Source organism: Macadamia integrifolia, chromosome 13 (genome assembly GCF_013358625.1).
Source record: "Macadamia integrifolia cultivar HAES 741 chromosome 13, SCU_Mint_v3, whole genome shotgun sequence".
Taxonomy (NCBI): Eukaryota; Viridiplantae; Streptophyta; class Magnoliopsida; order Proteales; family Proteaceae; genus Macadamia; species Macadamia integrifolia.
The window spans coordinates 28,747,555-28,765,038 of record NC_056569.1 but is presented as its reverse complement, the minus strand read 5'-3'; the positions used below and the strand labels follow the sequence as shown (position 1 = coordinate 28,765,038).

The window sequence follows — 17,484 nt, the reverse complement described above, 5'->3', positions numbered from 1 at the left end:
TCGGCTTTTGTTAACTCTTGCCCCAAAATGTTTGCCTCCCATTGCACTTCCAAAATGCATTCAAGAACTGATCATCATCTGTGATTTTCGTAAACTACAAGAACATGGAACTATATATCTTGCTAAACATCCAAATACCCTAATTCCCCGCCAAACTCCCCCCCCCAACCCCCCACTACCCCACCCCCCAAAAAAAAAAAAAAAAAAAATCAATATAAGTATTTGTCACTTTGATGTCTGCTGCTTCTTATGTTTACAAAATTCATTGTAATAATCTTAATAAACCATGTAATTCCATTGGACAGGTGAGATCAGAAGCAAGGAAAGTTCAGGAAATGTTCTTTGAGATTATGAGGATCGCATTTCCAGACACAGATCTCAGAGAAGCTAGAAATGCCGTCTTTTTTTCTGGCCAAGGAACGAAATCTATGCCATCCCCTAAACAGGGCGCTATGGGACAAAACAAACGACACAAGCTGATCAATGATGTGGAGGTTGAACCCAGTCATTCCACAAGGCTATTCCCACGTGGTCCTGCATCAGTTGAAGAGGACACAAAGATCCGAGGCCATATTTCCATGTTTCAGAAGGAATCAAGGTTAGGAAGTAGTAGTAGCCGAGAGCAGAGCCAACTGGATGAGTCACCAATGCTAACTCATCCGGGCGACTTAGTGGTCTGCAAGAAGAAGAGGAAAGACAGGGACAAGTGCTCTCTCAAGTCAAAAACCAGTAGCACTGCGTCTCCTCAGTGTGTGGGGCGAGGTGTTGGAATGCGCGGTGCTGGCCCTGGCCCAGGTCCGGGTCGTGGCCTGGTCCCCATTATGGCCCAAAAGGATGTGAGGGTGAGTCAACAGTTAGCACAGCAGCATGGGTGGGCCCACCAGCCAACTCAAAAGTCAAATGGCGGTGTTGGGCGTGGGACATTGGGTTGGGCAAAGCCTGTAAAGAGAATGAGAACAGATACTGCTAAAAGAAGGCCAAACCATTTGTGACTTAGGAGCGTTAACAATTTTCAATGGAGATCCCAAAATCATAATTTATACTGGAATTTGAGAATGTCGGTTTTATCTATCGGGTTAAGGAAGTGGGCTGTGCTAAACCAAATTATGAGTTGGGTGCATGGTTCTAAGTATTGGTATCAATATCGAATTGGCTGTATCAATACGGATATGGATTGATGTATAAGTAAATAGGGACTTTTGTGAAATTTTTCCCGATTTGGACTCGATGTGGTTCGATCCATAACCATAGAATACCTATGGAGTTTGTCTACCCATGGATGGACCTCCATTTCAAAATGTGCCATGAATTAACCTCGTGTAAAACAGTTGGAGCTTTTAGGTTGTGCTTGGTATGTTTCTAGATTAGATTTTGGGTCATGGAAAGCATTGTAACTGGATTATATTCTACTCTCTCTCGCTTTAGAATATATTCTAAACCTATATTTTACTCTAACAATGCATGTCAAACCAACACAGCCATAGATATCCACTTTCATTTATTTTTCTTCTTTTGAAAGAAATAAGAGAAGCATAGTCAGGTGAGGCCCAAATTGTGGACAAGTAAATCATTACGTCTCTTACTTACATGTCAAGTTTTAACTGAAATGAAGTTTGTTAAGTGACAAAATAGGAATTTAAAAAAATTCATGAAGTAAATGAGTGTACATCACTAATCCAAGTGTGGTGCACATTCATGGATATAAGCATGCCAATACACACAGATTATATAGCTGAATTTAAGTCTGAAATTTGCCGTCGCCTATCCATATAGTTTTTTTTCTCTATCGGACAATTTGAATTGCCTATCTTATATTAAATTTTTGATATAGGTATGATATTTTTAATAAAAAAAAAAATTGGAATCAGATTGATACGTAATCCATGATTTCTTCAACCCCAGTGAACATTATTTCAATGTGTAGATGAAAATCAGTTTTTGGATGGCACAAGGATTTTTGATGAAAAAAAAATGATATTTATACATAGAACAACATAATTTGAATACTCAATAGTCAGGATGGCCGAGTGGTCTAAGGCGCCAGACTCAAGTTCTGGTCTTCGAGAGAGGGCGTGGGTTCAAATCCCACTTCTGACAAAAAAATTTTTTTTTCCTCCTTTCAAAAGTTGGTGTGTTTTCTTTTGAAGTTAGTTGCTACATATTACTACTGAACATGGTAAGTTCTATAGTTGTAATCATTCTAATTTTTGAAACCTTGATTTTGATGGAGTTTGAAATTTTCTATGAAAAACTTCATATTCATCCAAAATTTAAAATGTTATTATAGAAAACTTTGACAAATAGATTTGCATACCAAAACTATGCTTTATCTCTTATTAGGATTGAGAATCTAATTTGCACATTCTTTTGTCATGTAAATTCTCCAACTTGGTTTGGTTTGTATGGCCTTTCAGCATGGAAAAACTCACTTCACCATCTTTTCGACTTCTTTCTTGATGAGAAATCACAAACCAATTGTGTTTCCACAATCAACCCCCCAATCGCCATCGTTATTTCCTATATATCTTGATGGCTGTAGGATTTAGATACTTTTAATTTCAGCCTTTTTCTCCTTCGGTGTTGTTATCTGTCTTTCCAGTCTATGATTGTCCAATATTGTTTTTTTCATGGTTGTTTTAAACCTTGCGAAAGCTGGTTGGGTTGCTTCTATTATCTTTAAACAATCTAGCTAGACGTTTGGACAGATAATGGAGATTCCTGTAAATGGTTTGCTGATAACTCTTTAGTGCACTGGCCTTTGGACGACTCAAAACCATGAAACCCACTACCACTAAGTGGCAATTTTTTCACTTCCGCTATAGATATATATGAAGGGATTTCATATCTGGGATTTCTAGAAACAAAATCAACCGTGATGATACAGTTTTGAAAGCTTTACTGGAATTCAGTTACAATTCGAAACAATTATTTCTCTGAAATTTCATCCATGGTTTTAGTCCTCTGGGGAAGAAGAACAATAGCTTTCTTCATGATTTTTCCAGAAAAATGTGGGATCCAATGATCGATCTTCCATTCTTTTGGGCGTATAGCCTCATCTTTCATCTTATTTTCTATTTTGTACTAGAATTCAGATGGAGACACCCAGATTTGTGAGATTCTTAGAAGTTTCTCATTCGAATTTCTTACTATCCACTTTCTGGACTCCCTTTCTTGTGATTTTATGATTTGATTTAAACTGTTTGTATATACACAGCTTTACAGCGTTTTGAAACTTTTCATTTGATTTTAAGAAAAAAAAAAATAGAGATGTTGGCTGGTGGTACTACATTGCTGTCACCTCCCTCAAGCCACTAAACCAGGTCATGAATCTTGAATCCTACACTGCACCATTGTCACCCTAGAACAGGTGGTAGGATTAAGACAGCCAAATTACCCTTCGTTGGAAGGAGCACCACTCCTGAATCATGGACAACCGACTCTTCCCCGCACAGGATTGAAACAAAAGGAAGACCCCTAGACATTGATGTTGATGGAAGTGGCTGCAGTCTGATAGCCTTCCAGTTTCCCTATGAAAGGAATGGATAATGGATCTCAGCGCCCTTACCTAACAGAGGGAACCAGAGTTAACGGCTGGCAGTGAGGATGTCCAGACAGAGCATCAGGGATTTGAGCTTTTTGTAAGCTATCTGGTGGCCTGAGTGGAATCAATCAGCTCGAAGAACATCCCCAGCTATCAAAATTTTATTATAGCTAGGCTAGGTGAGCTTGCTCTGGCCTCATGTTAGCACGGGGGCTTGATCAGATTAATGATAAGATGATGGGTACTTCACTTCAGCTCGTAAACCATTTCAACCCAATTCCAAACTTCCTCCATTTTACACTCCAATGAGATTATGCTGAGAGAATTTGAAGGAAGGATTGATTTTGACATTGAGGGGCTTCAATGGCCTAGTCTATTTCAGAGTTTATCCACAAGGCCGAATCCCCCAAGCCATCTAAGAGTTGCAGGTATAGGAGAGTCCAAACAAGAACTTCAAGAAACAGGGGATAGATTGATGGGATTTGCTAAAGCCCAGAATCTACCGTTTGAATCCCATGGAGTCGTGGACAGATAGGAGGATGTGATACTATGGATGCTTCATGTGAAGGAAAACGAACATGTAGTTACGAATTGTGTCATTCATGATTTAAGATGAAACCAGTGGTCCCCTATAAGGGATCTGTTGGGTTTGATAAGTAGTACTAACCCCACAGTTGTTTTTGTGGCGGAGCTAGAAGCCATGCACCACTTCTACCATATCTGACTCCTTTGATTCTAACCTGACATTAGATAGCTTGGTCAGAATCATAATAGATGATAAGTTTGCTTGGGAGATCAGAAACATATTTGCAAGTGAAGGAAGTAACAGGTGGAAAGGCACAAGAGTATTGCAAAGTGGAGGCAGATGATGGATAATGGAGGATTTAAATGCAATGAAATTGGGGAGAGGGAGAATCTTTGAGAGACAAATTTTGTTGTTGATGTACTCTTGTGAAAACTAGTGTTAAGAAGCAAGGCAAAGGAGTAGGGCTTACCCACAGTTTGCTAGAGCCGCCTTTGTACACACCACACAGTTTCATCATGGGCACCTGTTGATGTTGCTGGCAGTTCCTCCTCTTTATCTCAGCCAAGTTGATTGTGATGGTTTTCTTCCTCCAACATCTAATAACATCTAACTTCCATCTAGTTAGTCTTGTTGGATGATTACCACCCACAACTGCTGGCGGCCGACCCACTTGCCTTTGACCCTGGTAGGAGTTTTATTAATTAATTGTTTTTTCCAATTTTTTTCACTTCCTTTTCCTCTCTTCCTCTGTTTTATAGGAATTAATTCAATCTACTTTGTCCAAAATTGTAAACTTTGTGGCAGTTTATGTGTGTGAGGGAGGCAGTCATCCTATTTCAATTTGTATCACAACCCATGCTCGTCACCATCCCAACAATGAAAGGACTACACCATGAAGCTTGAGTAAGTTTATTTACAATGAAGCTAATAAACAGGAAAAACCTGGACCTCAACCACCTCACCCCCCAAATAAATAAAACCAGCAGCCTAGGGCTTTATTTACCTGGAGCTATAATGTCAATGTACAGATACAGTTAAATAGGATCTTCATGCACCAATGCATTATGGATCAGCATGGCCAGCCACTGCCTCATCACTTGAGTCATACTCATCTTCACTCAGTTCCTCATCACTGGATTTTTCCTCCTTGGCTCCAATGTCTTCAGGTTTGGCATACTTCTCACAATATTCTGGACCATGAATGAGAATGAGCATGAGCAACAGTTGATCTAACATAAATTATGACATCAAGCCCATAGATTAAACAATACAGGCACAACAACAACAACAAAGCTTAGCCTTATCCCAACTAAATGGGGTCGGCTACATGGATCCGCAAGTATTTGAATAAAAAAAAAAAAAAAAAAAAACCTTGGGACATCCTACTCAAGAACAATCGGCAACTCGGATCCTACCCCTCCAAGCAACTCTGTTAGATGCCATATTTGGGTGAAGACTTAACTTTTGCATGTCTCTTCTAACTAACTCATCAATGGTCATCTTTTGCCTGCCCTAGCCCTTTTAGCTCTATTCATCTGCATCTGGTCACTCCTCCGTACTGAGGCATCCAAGGGCCTCCTTTGAACATGCCCAAACCATAAAAACCAACATTCTCTGAGCTTATCATGAATTGGGGCAACTCCTAAATCCGTTCAAATCTGGTCATTCCTTATTCTATCTCTCAGGGTTTTGCCGCACATCCATCTCAACATCCTCATCTCAGTCACACTCAACTTATCTATGTTACGCTTCTTGACGACATTCTGCACCATACATCATAACTGGTCTTATGACTGTCCTGTAGAATTTTCCCTTAAGCTTTAGAGAAATACGTCGATCACATAACACTCCAAACACCCCTCCCCATTTCATCAATCCTACTTTAATTCTGTGGGAAACATCATCAATCTCACCTTATTTGTTTAACGTAGAGCCCAAATATATGAAACAGTCACAATGCAGGATCTCTCTTCCCTCAATTTTCACTTCCTCGCTATCAATCCTCAATCGACTGAAGTTACACCTCATATATTCCGTCTTCGTTCTAGTTATCTTGAGACCTCATGATTCCAAAGTATATCTCCATAGTTCCAACTTATCATTAATCTCTGACATTGTTTCACCGACCAGAACAATATCATCTGCAAAAAGCATACACCACGAGACCTTTTCTTGAATATTCTTGATTAAATCATCCATGACAAGTGTAAATAAGTAGGGGCTCAATGCGGATCCTTGATGTAACCCGATACTAATTGGAAACTCAACACCTTAGCCTCCCACAGATCTCACACTAGTCACCACATCTCCATACATGTCTTTAATTATATCCACACATTTACTTGACACTTCTTTCTTCTCTAAAACCTGCCAGATACAGGATAGATGGAAATATTGTGGGCACAGGACCTGCATCCAACCAAGACCTGAGTTTGACAGCTGCTTTAGACCAGCAGCACTGCCCGGATTAGAAGTTTAATAGAATTACATAATGTATAAAAATCCAGATTCATACAAAAAAGTTGGCCATTTTGCCTTTACAACTGTTGAGTGTAGAGAGGCTTCTCTCCACTGGACCACTAATTCTGACGCATGGCAAATGATTTAGCAATTCCGACAATTGAATAGACAAGGAAACAGTTTGATAGGGCCATGAATCAAGTTTCAGACTCATATTGAACCATTTAACCACTGACAAATTGGAATGTATCCCTATATACATCCGTGTATGTGTACCATACTCCAGCCAGTACTGTGCACACTCCCATTTCCTGATTTTTTCAAAGCCCTATTTTCCCACTTGGCAAACTCCATCTAAGCAGAAACTTTCCATGAAAGCAGAGGTCCTAAGGGTCTCATGTTAACAATTTGAGCCCAATTTAATCGTGCCAAGGGGAAAAATAAGTGACACTGAAAAAAAGGGTCTCTCCAATGCCGTGAAGGAACCTTTTGCCCAAAAAGTGTTTTGGTTTCAGTTTTGGCTACTCACGGTGAATGAACTTGTGCAGCGGTTCCAATTCCAAACCATTTCCAGGGCTAAAATGGACACATTTGATAGAAGGGCACCACGTGGACTACCAGACTATAAAGCAGTTACAGTTTTGGAGGAGATGATATTGGCATTTTTCTCATTGAATTTTTATTTTGTAATGGTGAGAAAGAAAATAACATGCACCTGAGTAGCAACAAACCTTAAATCAATGACTAAAACCCAAACCTTCAAATTAATAACTACAAACTTAACCCGAATCAATATTTCACAGTAACCAAGATTTAGGTCAGATATAAATAAGGAAAAAGTCACCCATATGTTGCAAACAATTTTCTATCCACAGCAGTATAAACCGATCTACATCATGGGAGCCTATTAGCATGCACAGGTCATGGACTAAAGAGAAGTTCAAATTGTCTTCAAGCAAGTGGTCAAATACAGGTTTCACTCTGGCATTTTATGAAAGCATGCAGATAGAAGTTGTCAGTTGTTATCAACACAATAGTTGCTACCATTTTACATATTTTCAGAAGAAAAAAAAAAGCATTGTGCTTTCACCACAAGCTTTCCCATTTAGGATGAAAAGATTCAGACTTCAATGTCTCTTCCATACATTGACCTTTCTAAAATTAAAATGACATGGAAGCCCAAAATGGCTCAGATGTTTCGACCGAGGGATATGGAACTGGTGTAGACAAGGACATAGTGCACATGAGTAACAGAGTGTTAACGATTTGATGGCAGGTCTGGTTTTAAAACCCCTGTTCCAACAGATTCTGAAGCAACTTAATACAATACAATAGTCTTAGCGTATGTGTAATTACTATAATTTTTCTACTAGTGGGGAATGAAATGGAGCTTGCCAGTTCAGTTTCTCTCTGATCTCTAGCTAGTGGAATTTAAAATGTTTCTTGTTTCTGAGCTCTACATAGACTTCACACCCGAGATTCCAATTGTGCTATGATTTCATACTTCATACATCTGATTTTTCGGTTCTCTAAAGAAATGAAAGGGAAAAAGAAAGAAACAGGCTTGAAACTTATATCCCCCAAAGGAAAAAACGGGAACTCAAATTGCTAGCTGATGGAAAGAGTTTAGAAGATGAGAACCGTATTAAATTTATGGGCAATAGAACACCATCTCGCTGGTGCAGGTACACGCCAGCGTGCGGGACAATGGGAGGGAGTGCGGGAGCATCTTCTGCGTGGGGCAACACGGCCTTTTCTCACCCAGTGTTTAGGCATAGACAAACACTAGTGGGTAGCACTCTTTGTTCCTAAACTTATTTAGTAATTAGGGAATAGTACCATTAGACCTATGACTTTATTCAACCATTCAAGCTAAATAATAGGATTTCACTCAGTTCCACTATATAGAAAGCAGAGATAATCAGATACCAATGCAATCTGAAAATTGAAATAATGGAATTCAGATGCAAACATGCCCAATGATAAAATCTGTGATCAGATATGAGATAAAAGAAGCAACTGCGTCGTTAAGGGAAGAAATCAGATCGATGGAAAGGGAGGGAAAAGAGATTAGATTGATCTTCTTGAGAGAAAGAAGATGAGAAAAGGACATCAGGTTTGGTATATCGATCCCATATGGACTGCTCAACAGCACCATAACTCTTAAAAAGAAACTCATATTCTTTACTCAAATAATCTCAAATCAATTTGGGAGGGGGGAGTATTACATATATTAAAACCTTCCAAAATCCCGAAACTGACCCATAAAAGGACTTTTAACCACACTCTCACTCGATAAAGTAAATAAACGTGAAACAAAACTCTATCTAGCTATTAAGTATCCTAATCTAACCTAATACTTAACAAATCCCACTGATGCAGGTCAAAAGAACAAGAAGGCCAGCAGAAAACCAGGCCATCAAACTGGACCAGGCTGAGGAGGAGGACTATCTGGCACCATCTATGGAGCCTCTAATGGTAGCTCCACCTGCTGCTTCACACCTTGTACATCAACTGCAGCATCAAGTGACTCCTTTCCAGGATGAAGCATAGTAATCTCATCAGAAGTAACATCCTTGTTGACAATAAACTTGGGTAACTTGGAATCAGGACACCACAACCTGTATCCCTTCAACCCTTACCCATAATCAATGAAAATACATTTCTTGAATCTTAGGCTCAAGCTTTCCTTCTTTAACATGAGCATAAGCATGACATCCAAATATTCTTAACCGAAAATAATCAGCAGGTTTCCAGACCATACCTCAAGAGTTTTACACTCAATAGCAGTCAATGGAAACTGATTCACCAAGTAGCAAGCAATTTGCCTGCTTCATCCCAAATTTTTTTTGACGAGCCTGCACTGAAGATCATGCAACATGCTCACTCCAACAAGGTCCTGTTCATGTGTTATGCAACTCCATTCTGTTGTGGAGTACTTCTGACTGTATGGTGTCTGATGATGCCATTATTTTGCTAACTCATCAAGAGAGAGAACTTGTGAGGGCACCCAAAGATCTGGGTGGATGTAATCCACAGTCTCGTTGGTTCTGTGCACCATTGTACTGAACTTGACTCTTTTCTACTTGCCAAAAACACTGTTTTCACAATAGTCAAGTTTAACTACTGCCTTGTGTCTACAGAGAAAACTGCATTGGCTCAACTCCATCATGCCCCTCTCGCTCATGTGCTACAGCCAAGTGTTCTCTGAATCTGACACACATGATGAAGATACTGATGCAGAAACCATCACCGTACTACCCTGTAGGAAATAGAGATGGTTCCTCCATTTCCATTTCATCAATAGAAGAGCAACTTTCGAGACTCGAAGACTTCACATTCACCGACATAGCTATAACCATTGGAGTCAACAGTCCCCAAAGACAACAAATTCTTCTTTAGCTTTCGGGCATGCTGAGCATCAGTAAGAGTCCTGACAATACCATCATAAATCTTGATTCGGACTGTTCTAATACCAACAATCTTACAAGGCCTATTGTTTTTAGGGGTGTCAATCGGTCGGTATGGACCATTTCGGTTCATTTTCAACAGTTTCAGTGCGAGAATGAGTGAAACTGAAACATGAACCAATAATGATGCACCGTTTTCGGTTTCTTATCGGTTTGGTTTTGGTTTTTTAAGTTCGGTCAGTGTCTTATCGGTTTTGATGTGGTCCGGTTTGGTCTTGATCTCACAAAACCTCAGCACGAAACATGATCCAATAAGCTCATATAGGGTTCATATTTTATTGTCATTTTACAAATCTCCAAACAAATAAAAATGAGCCAAAGCTCTCTTACCAGATTGTTATGACAACTTTGAATGGAGATATGTAAGTGGCGGAGAAAAAAAAAAGGTAAAATAGAACACAACAACACACACACAAAAGGAGATGAAACCTTACCGTTGCGCCGAGGTCTGCCTTCTGGGTGTCTTACATATGTAAAGACCTAAAATTCCTAAATTAACGCATAAAAGGACTCCTAATCGCACACACTCAATAAAGTAAATTAACTCATAACAGAACTTTATCTAGCTATAAAATACCCTAATATAACCCAAACACATAACTACTAATTTCATGTACTAACTTTATCCCCACTTTATGGGCTTATATATTAAACCCATTAAAAACAAACTCCAAATAAAAGGCCCAATCTATAATATAATTAGCCAAAGGTCAATTTCAACCCATTAGACTGCCACCAACACTTTATGGCTTCCCAAGCTTGCACATAGGTTTCCATATGGGATTAATGTCTAATGCAACTGCGTCAGATAGGTAAGCAATCAGGTGCACTAAATGAGATTAGTCAAGACTCAAAATGGTTTATATTTACATCCAGGGAAGCTTTTCTAATATGTAAGATGAGAATGACAACTTGTGATTTGAGAGTTTTATTTATCTCAGGTTATTAGTCCTTTGCTTCAACCTAGCTGTTGTGTGAACAAGAAAGAAGAGAAATGAGATATTAACCAAAAACTACATGATATTCCTCTGCTATATGCATAATCCTCAATCCAACCAATATCTCAAATAGGGATTGCACCTGAGGGCACCACTTTCCACTATTCAATCATATTCAGAACTCTGATGCGCAAACTGTTTATGTTGCCTTGAATTGGTTTCATAACAGTGCAGATTTCTTCCCATTATGGATTAAGTTAGAACCATATGTTATAATGTTGGCTAGCAACATATATGTCAACTTTACCAGCAGACTACATATCTACAATGACCAGTCTTTCCTGTCTTACCAGTAGTCCAGATCTGTAACATTCCACAATACTACCTTCTTTATGATTTATTTTCGTTATTTCTCTTCCTGCTACAAAGGGTGAAACTACTCGAAATTGAAAGATGACGCAAGGTTCATAGAATCTTTTCAGCATTAAGAACAATATCTCTCCAGGGGCCGGCAACATTGCTAGACAGGGACAGCCTAGTGAAGAGAAACCCTGAGATAACTTACCCACTGATATTGCAAAAGAAATTCATGTACTAGATATGATCTCCCGTCTCTCAAAATCCATGCCAATAACTGTAAGAGGAACTGTTAGATGTTATTGTTGGAAAACTGAGAAAAAATAATATATTGTAAAATATTTACAAGATTTATCCATCCGCAGAACAGTGGATGACTGCTAAATTATGCAAGTTCTAGAACATCTATCTATACCTAGAGCAGATCTGGTTTCTCGTATCTGATCTCAATGAAAAAGTCAAGTTAATTAAATATCTGTAGCATATAAAAGTGAAATGACCCAGCCAATGGTATGCTGTTATACAGTTAATTGCAGGAGATAAATACATAAAAATAGAGGAAGGATAAGTGGATAACTATCTATGGACTTGTTTACAATCCATAAGCAGTAGAGAGTGACATAATAGGATTATAGTCCCAGCATCCCATCTTCAAGACAGCCCATGACCATGGTCTTTTGCAGAACTGACTATTGTAATGATATTAAATGAATTTATACAAAAAAAAGGAACTGAATCAATCTCATAGAACTTGGCATTATTCAAATTTTGGCATTCTTGGTGAAATATTGTACAATTAATTCAGACATTCATGTCCACCAAGATCATATTACAACCAATATTTATAAATTACTGTCTTTAAAATGAGGAAAGAGGTTTGGTCAGACAATTTTGTAGAGAAACCAGTAGTTAATGTCTCAACCAGTTCACATAAAGTTGGCAGTACACATGAGCAGAAGAATGAACTTTGAGAAGGATTTGGTACCTTTTACTCTTTGTTCATAAGTAGGTCGATCACGCATCATCAGAGCAGCAGCCTCTCCATTCAATGGGTCTGATGGGTTGGGGTATAATAAAAGTTGGGGAAGGAACACTTCAAACACATTCACCAGATCTGCAAAACATGGAAGTCAACATCTGGAAACAATTTCACAAAACAGTAAAAATGAAAAGCAGCATAAGTTCGAAGTACACATTGAATTTTCATAAAAGCTGGCAGTATTACAAATGGGTTATTGAATTTAAAATGGTGGAATAAGCTATTTTACCAAACATGGGGCTCCAGGTCTGATTGATCACGTCCAAGCAAACTGAGCCCGACCTAAAATTTGGAAGTCACCAACATGATCAGTTGTAGAAAAACCACGAACTTTATATTAGTGCATTTCTTAAGCTAGAAAGAGACTGCTTGATGAACCTATGAAAACACCACTCATAGTAACAGAAAACTTAGAATATGGATACCCAGAAACTCACATTTCATCGACGTTTGGGTGGTATATCTTGTTAACAAAACCAATTGATGGTGACTTATAAGGATAAGCATCTGGTAACTCCACCCTAATCCTCCAGACACCTCCATGGTAAGGGCCTATCATAAAACAACACTTCAAAAAATAAGAAGAATAACAAGATAAAGTTCACTTTGTTTGAAACTACAATAACCATTTTGCAATGTAACAGGTAGATATAGGAAACGGTTAATGCATATAGACAAACAAATTATATGATATAAAAGTAGTAAGGAGAAATGAAGCAGAAAGCCAGAAAATACAGAGTTGCAGAGATAAAGATGGAATCAAACAGATGAAAACTAAATTCCCACAAAAAGAAAGTAGTAGAGGGAAATACCAAAATAGAACAATTTATGGTAAAAAAGGAAACGAATAAAAACAGTAATGTGGTTGCCAAATATAGTTTCCTGAATGAAATCAAGACCATAACATCTACCACTAGTCAACATGATTGAAACAAGAAACAGCAAATACAAAATATATATATATATATATATATAAAGTACGATTAATTACTTTAAGGAAAAAGAAAAAGAAAAGAAATTCATAAACAAAGAGAAAAAGTATATGAGCATCAAAGATATACTTTCATTAGGTCCATGAAAATCTACATAAAACTCTTGCATGCCATCGTTAATCATCTCCACCTTGTAATCGCTCATCATCCTATGTTGAAGAAAATAAGCAGAAATAAAGTCAAAACCCTCTGAAAATAAAATTATTGGAGGAAAATTTAAAGAACACAGCAAATAAAAACATTAAAAAAAAAAAAGGATAATTGAAGAATCTACAGCTTCATCAGGTCCATCTCTCGGCGTTTGCTTGGGGAAGACATGGTTTTCTTTTTCTTTTGGGGGCTCAGAACTCTGTGACAGATCAGTTCCCTCTGATGGGGAGGGGAGGGGAGGAGGAGGTTAGGAGTAGAGAGTTCTTCACAACTACAATTAAAGCAAAAAAGTGGCAGAGAAGGGGAGGGAATGGCGATGGAAGAGGACTGAGAAGTGTGACTTATAAACAGAGATGAGGATTAGTATTAATTAATTTAAAAATGGAATAAAAATTAACTTAGGGGGAATTAATGGAAATTATAGTGATTAAAGAAATAATTAAAAAAAAACAAAAAGGCCATAAATAGTAACGCAGTGCTAACATGCTAGACGCTTCTAGACGATTGTTTAGCTGACATATACATTGGTAAGGATTAATTTTTTTAATCGTTGCAGTCGATGGAATGGAAGCACTGGCCCTTAAGAGTCGGGCATTGGTCGTCGGGATAACCCTACATGCCATGGTTCTAAGTATCGGTGTTGGATCAGTCATATAGATTCTATTAGATTTGTCTGAAATTGATACTAATATCTATCGATCTGAATTGGTTATCGGTATTAGTATAGGAGGTAAAACAGTAACAATTGTGTACTTTTTGTGAAAAGCAAAAGTAAAACTAACATATATAGATTGATTTGATCCGATTAAATTGATATCAGATCAGTATCAACAGGGACTGATAATGATATATCAAGAACTAAATCCTTGCTATATACTACTTAAGTTAAAAACAGAGTGTGGATCAACTGTGACTACACTAATAGTTGGTGGGCATAATATCGATTCTACCAATGAGTAGCCAACACGTGGTAGGGTATCAAATTCTGATCTTGTCCCAGGGTGATGATGAAACCGTTAGGAACTAACCCTCCACATCTTAACAAACTCGGAATTATCTATGATATCAGTTCTAGATAAACATAAATAATGTTGTTAAGTTTTTAATGTGAATTCAAACTTATGTAGATTTAAGTCTATCCTCACTCCTTCGATAAATAGATGAGCAATACATGTATGTAGAACACTTCCCACCCAAAGCCTACTTTTTTAGTTTCCAAACTTTTCTACTACTATTTACCCGGAATTCTATAATTCTAATTTAAGCATTGGAGTCTCTCTCTCTCTCTCTCTCTCTCTCTCTCTCTCTCTCTCTCTCTCTCTCTCTCTCTCATTTAGTGATTCTAAGCGATCTAAGTCGGATTTCTCCAACAACAATAGTAATTACTCTCTGCATATGCTAGTTAGTTGATGCGTGTTAAAAGAGAAAAATCGATGACCTCCTCTCAAAGTTTCCCCTCCCTCCCTCCCTCCGTCCCTCCGTCCGTCCGTCCGTCCGTCCGTCCCTCCGTCCCTCCCTCATTTTTCTGTTGTGGGTAGTACTTGAGCTCAACTTCTATCTTAATAAAGTCTTTGCAGTCTCAAGTGGCAGAGCATATCTAATCTTCCCAACTAGGTAGCTCATTTTTTTTAATGGTAAACAATAGCTCATTTGGTTGAACTATCAAAAATCTATCACATGGTATATTGAATTGAGCCCAATTTTTTTTTTAATAAGTAGAGCCCTAAGTCCCCCACCCAACACAAACTTTGCCAAATGATTCTACCAAAAAATACAAAGAACTTTGCCAAACGATAAATTTGATCACTTTTTTTTTCTTTTGGTAAAGAAAAAAATTGAGCTTAAAAAATCCTAGATGTTGGAAGATTGTTCGATAATAATTGGAGTTTCATTAGTATGCATGGACATATATGAAGATACATATGAATACACAAGGAAGCATATGGTTGACTTTGAGTACTAGATTTTGCAAGTGTGTTATCTAGACTATCTCTTGTTTATCCAAGCGTTGGAATCGCAATGAGACTCTCCCACATGTCATACTTTTTACAAATTGTCAAGTGAAACTTATCCGGTTAGGATGTGAAAAAGAGTTTGTCCCATATAATAATTAAAATTTTTAAATTTTCATTAAAATCCAAATAATTTTTGGGTAAATCATATTAGTTCAGTCCAAAACCAGCCACATGACAAATCAAATAGGATGCTCGGCAAAAAAACAGAAAAAAGGAAAAAAGACATCTCAAATGAGGTAAAAAAAAATCAGCGACAACAACTTTGAAAATCAAGGACTCTGAAGGATACACAACAATGATCAGAGTATCACTTGGAGGGATTGACGCATGATTTGCCATAGGACAAATAGTGAAACACTATATTTCATCAAGCAAAGTGATATTTTAATCTTTTTATATATTTATTTATTTTAAAGGCAAGGGATCATACCCAACCAATGGAAGCATGGGAGTAAGTATTAAAAAATTTAACAGAGAAAAAAAAAAATCAAGAAGAGAGATAATGTGAAAAAAATTCTCACACTGCCACTGTTCATAGATTTCGTTCACTGTATTGGTGAGGGAACAATCGCCACCAATATCGATGTCAATACCGATAGGTATCGGTCCCATTGTGCCGTATCAACCCGATTCCATATCTGTAACACCATTTTTGCATTAGAAAAAGCCATATCTAGATCGGATTGGTTGATCTGTATCAATCATGTATCAATATCAGTCATTATTAATTCCAATATTTGATATAAATTCATAAAACCGTGGGACCCATTGTGGAAATCATTTTCCCGTCTTTTAATTACCTGGCGGTTTTGTCACGTGCTTGGTGCAATGTGTGGAAACACAGACCGGTGCTTGCGGTGGTTGCCACAATAGGAAAACAAAGAAAACCTTTAGATGCATTGTTTGGTAATTTGGTCCAAATCCCATCAATGGTTTCCCACACGCATCCATTGGCTGCGCTGGCCCCAGGCCAAACCCATTGAGTTTCCATATTTTTTTTCAGTGATTTACATCCACTCCCTTGTAATTTGCGTTTATTCTACCCCCTATTCTATGTTTTAAAAAATTTTACATACCTCCCCTGTCAAATAACTCGGCTAATAAACTATTAGTTGTGAATGTTAAAGTACGATTCTACCTTTCTGCCTTTACCAAAATTTTTATTACTAGGCATACCCTTATCCCTATCATCTAACCCAATCCATATAATCGAACCCTCACTTTCACGTTTTTACTCCCCCCATCACCATGGCAGGGATTCTTGGACCATTCGTCACTGCGCTTCTTGCAGTACATATTCCGTCGATTGCAAGTGGGCGTGTAAATGTATTTTGAACAAGGCCGCAGCCTCCAATCGTTGTCGTCAACTGTCACATGATTGCAAGTGGCTGACGTTCGTCGCTCGTCGCCGTCGATCGCTCAGTGCTACTCGCCGCTCGTCCCACGCCTCTCGCCTTTCGCCTCTCGCCGGTGCTTCAGCCTCTACAGGTGAGAGATGAAAGTGAAAGAAGATAACCTTTTATCTTCTAATGGGTATAATGGTCATTACATTCTACAAGGGTGATTTGGGTATTTATAAAATATTTTTAAAGCTTAACGGACATAATTTGACGGAGTCATATTATCTGTCAAATATGTCAAAATAAAGGGGAGATATGTGAAATTTTTAAAAACAAAGGGGAGGGGAGTGGAATAAATGCAGACTACAGGGGAGGGGAATGGAAATTACTCTATTTTTTTTTTTTCTTTCCCAAGGGATATGGATTTATCAAGTTAGTATGCATGTCCCACGAGTATTGAATTGGGTTCAATATTAGGTCAAACAAGAACGGCATCTTTCTATTCATTCAAATCTTTCTCTAGGGTCTTATTAATAAAAAACTATTTTTAAGGAATTGTAAGAAAAAGGTTTTTTTTTTCTTTAACATGTTTGTTAATCAAGAAAAGAAAATAGTATAAAAGACATTGAAAAAAAAAAAAAAAAAAAAAAAAAAAT

General features: G+C 37.9%; 2 protein-coding genes, 1 non-coding gene and 1 pseudogene across 5 annotated transcripts in view; 3 read left to right on the top strand and 1 right to left on the bottom strand.

Moving 5' to 3' along the window:
- The window catches only part of LOC122059751 (ATP-dependent helicase BRM-like), a 29,572-nt gene extending 28,365 nt beyond the window's left edge, over window positions 1-1,207 (top strand). For both annotated transcript variants that reach the window (XM_042622784.1, XM_042622781.1), the window contains exon 14: window positions 306-1,207. In XM_042622784.1, the coding sequence (XP_042478718.1) occupies window positions 306-992 (687 nt within the window). In that variant the 3' untranslated portion in view covers window positions 993-1,207. The remainder of the gene's footprint in view (window positions 1-305) is intronic.
- Window positions 1,208-2,013: 806 nt separating this feature from the next.
- TRNAL-CAA lies at window positions 2,014-2,097 on the top strand. Its single transcript has one exon. It is a non-coding gene; the product is annotated as a tRNA-Leu (tRNA).
- A 611-nt stretch (window positions 2,098-2,708) lies between these two features.
- Window positions 2,709-4,721, top strand: LOC122059159 (annotated as a pseudogene).
- Window positions 4,722-4,929: 208 nt separating this feature from the next.
- On the bottom strand, window positions 4,930-13,805 carry LOC122060249 (ubiquitin-conjugating enzyme E2 5-like). Of its 2 annotated transcripts, XM_042623446.1 has the most exons (7): window positions 13,598-13,802; window positions 13,393-13,472; window positions 12,769-12,883; window positions 12,561-12,613; window positions 12,278-12,406; window positions 11,501-11,569; window positions 5,038-5,257 (listed from the first exon to the last, which is right to left on the bottom strand). In XM_042623446.1, the coding sequence occupies exons 1-6, from the start codon at window positions 13,639-13,641 to the stop codon at window positions 11,523-11,525; spliced, it is 468 nt and encodes a 155-aa protein (XP_042479380.1). In that variant the 5' UTR covers window positions 13,642-13,802; the 3' UTR covers window positions 5,038-5,257; window positions 11,501-11,522. The 2 variants fall into 2 exon arrangements, with proteins under 2 accessions (XP_042479382.1, XP_042479380.1); XM_042623448.1 differs by lacking the exon at window positions 11,501-11,569 and having other exon boundaries at window positions 4,930-5,257; window positions 13,598-13,805.
- Between the last annotated feature and the right edge of the window lie 3,679 nt (window positions 13,806-17,484).

Coding starts and splice junctions, on each gene's coding strand:
- LOC122060249 (XM_042623448.1), bottom strand. CDS start 13,641: ATGTCTTCCCCAAGCAAACGCCGAGAGATGGACCTGATGAAGCT. Junction 12,884..13,392: donor TTTTCATGGACCTAATGAAA/GTATATCTTTGA, acceptor GTTTTATGATAG/GCCCTTACCATGGAGGTGTC. Junction 5,258..12,277: donor TTATGAACAAAGAGTAAAAG/GTACCAAATCCT, acceptor TTCATGGTCCAG/AATATTGTGAGAAGTATGCC.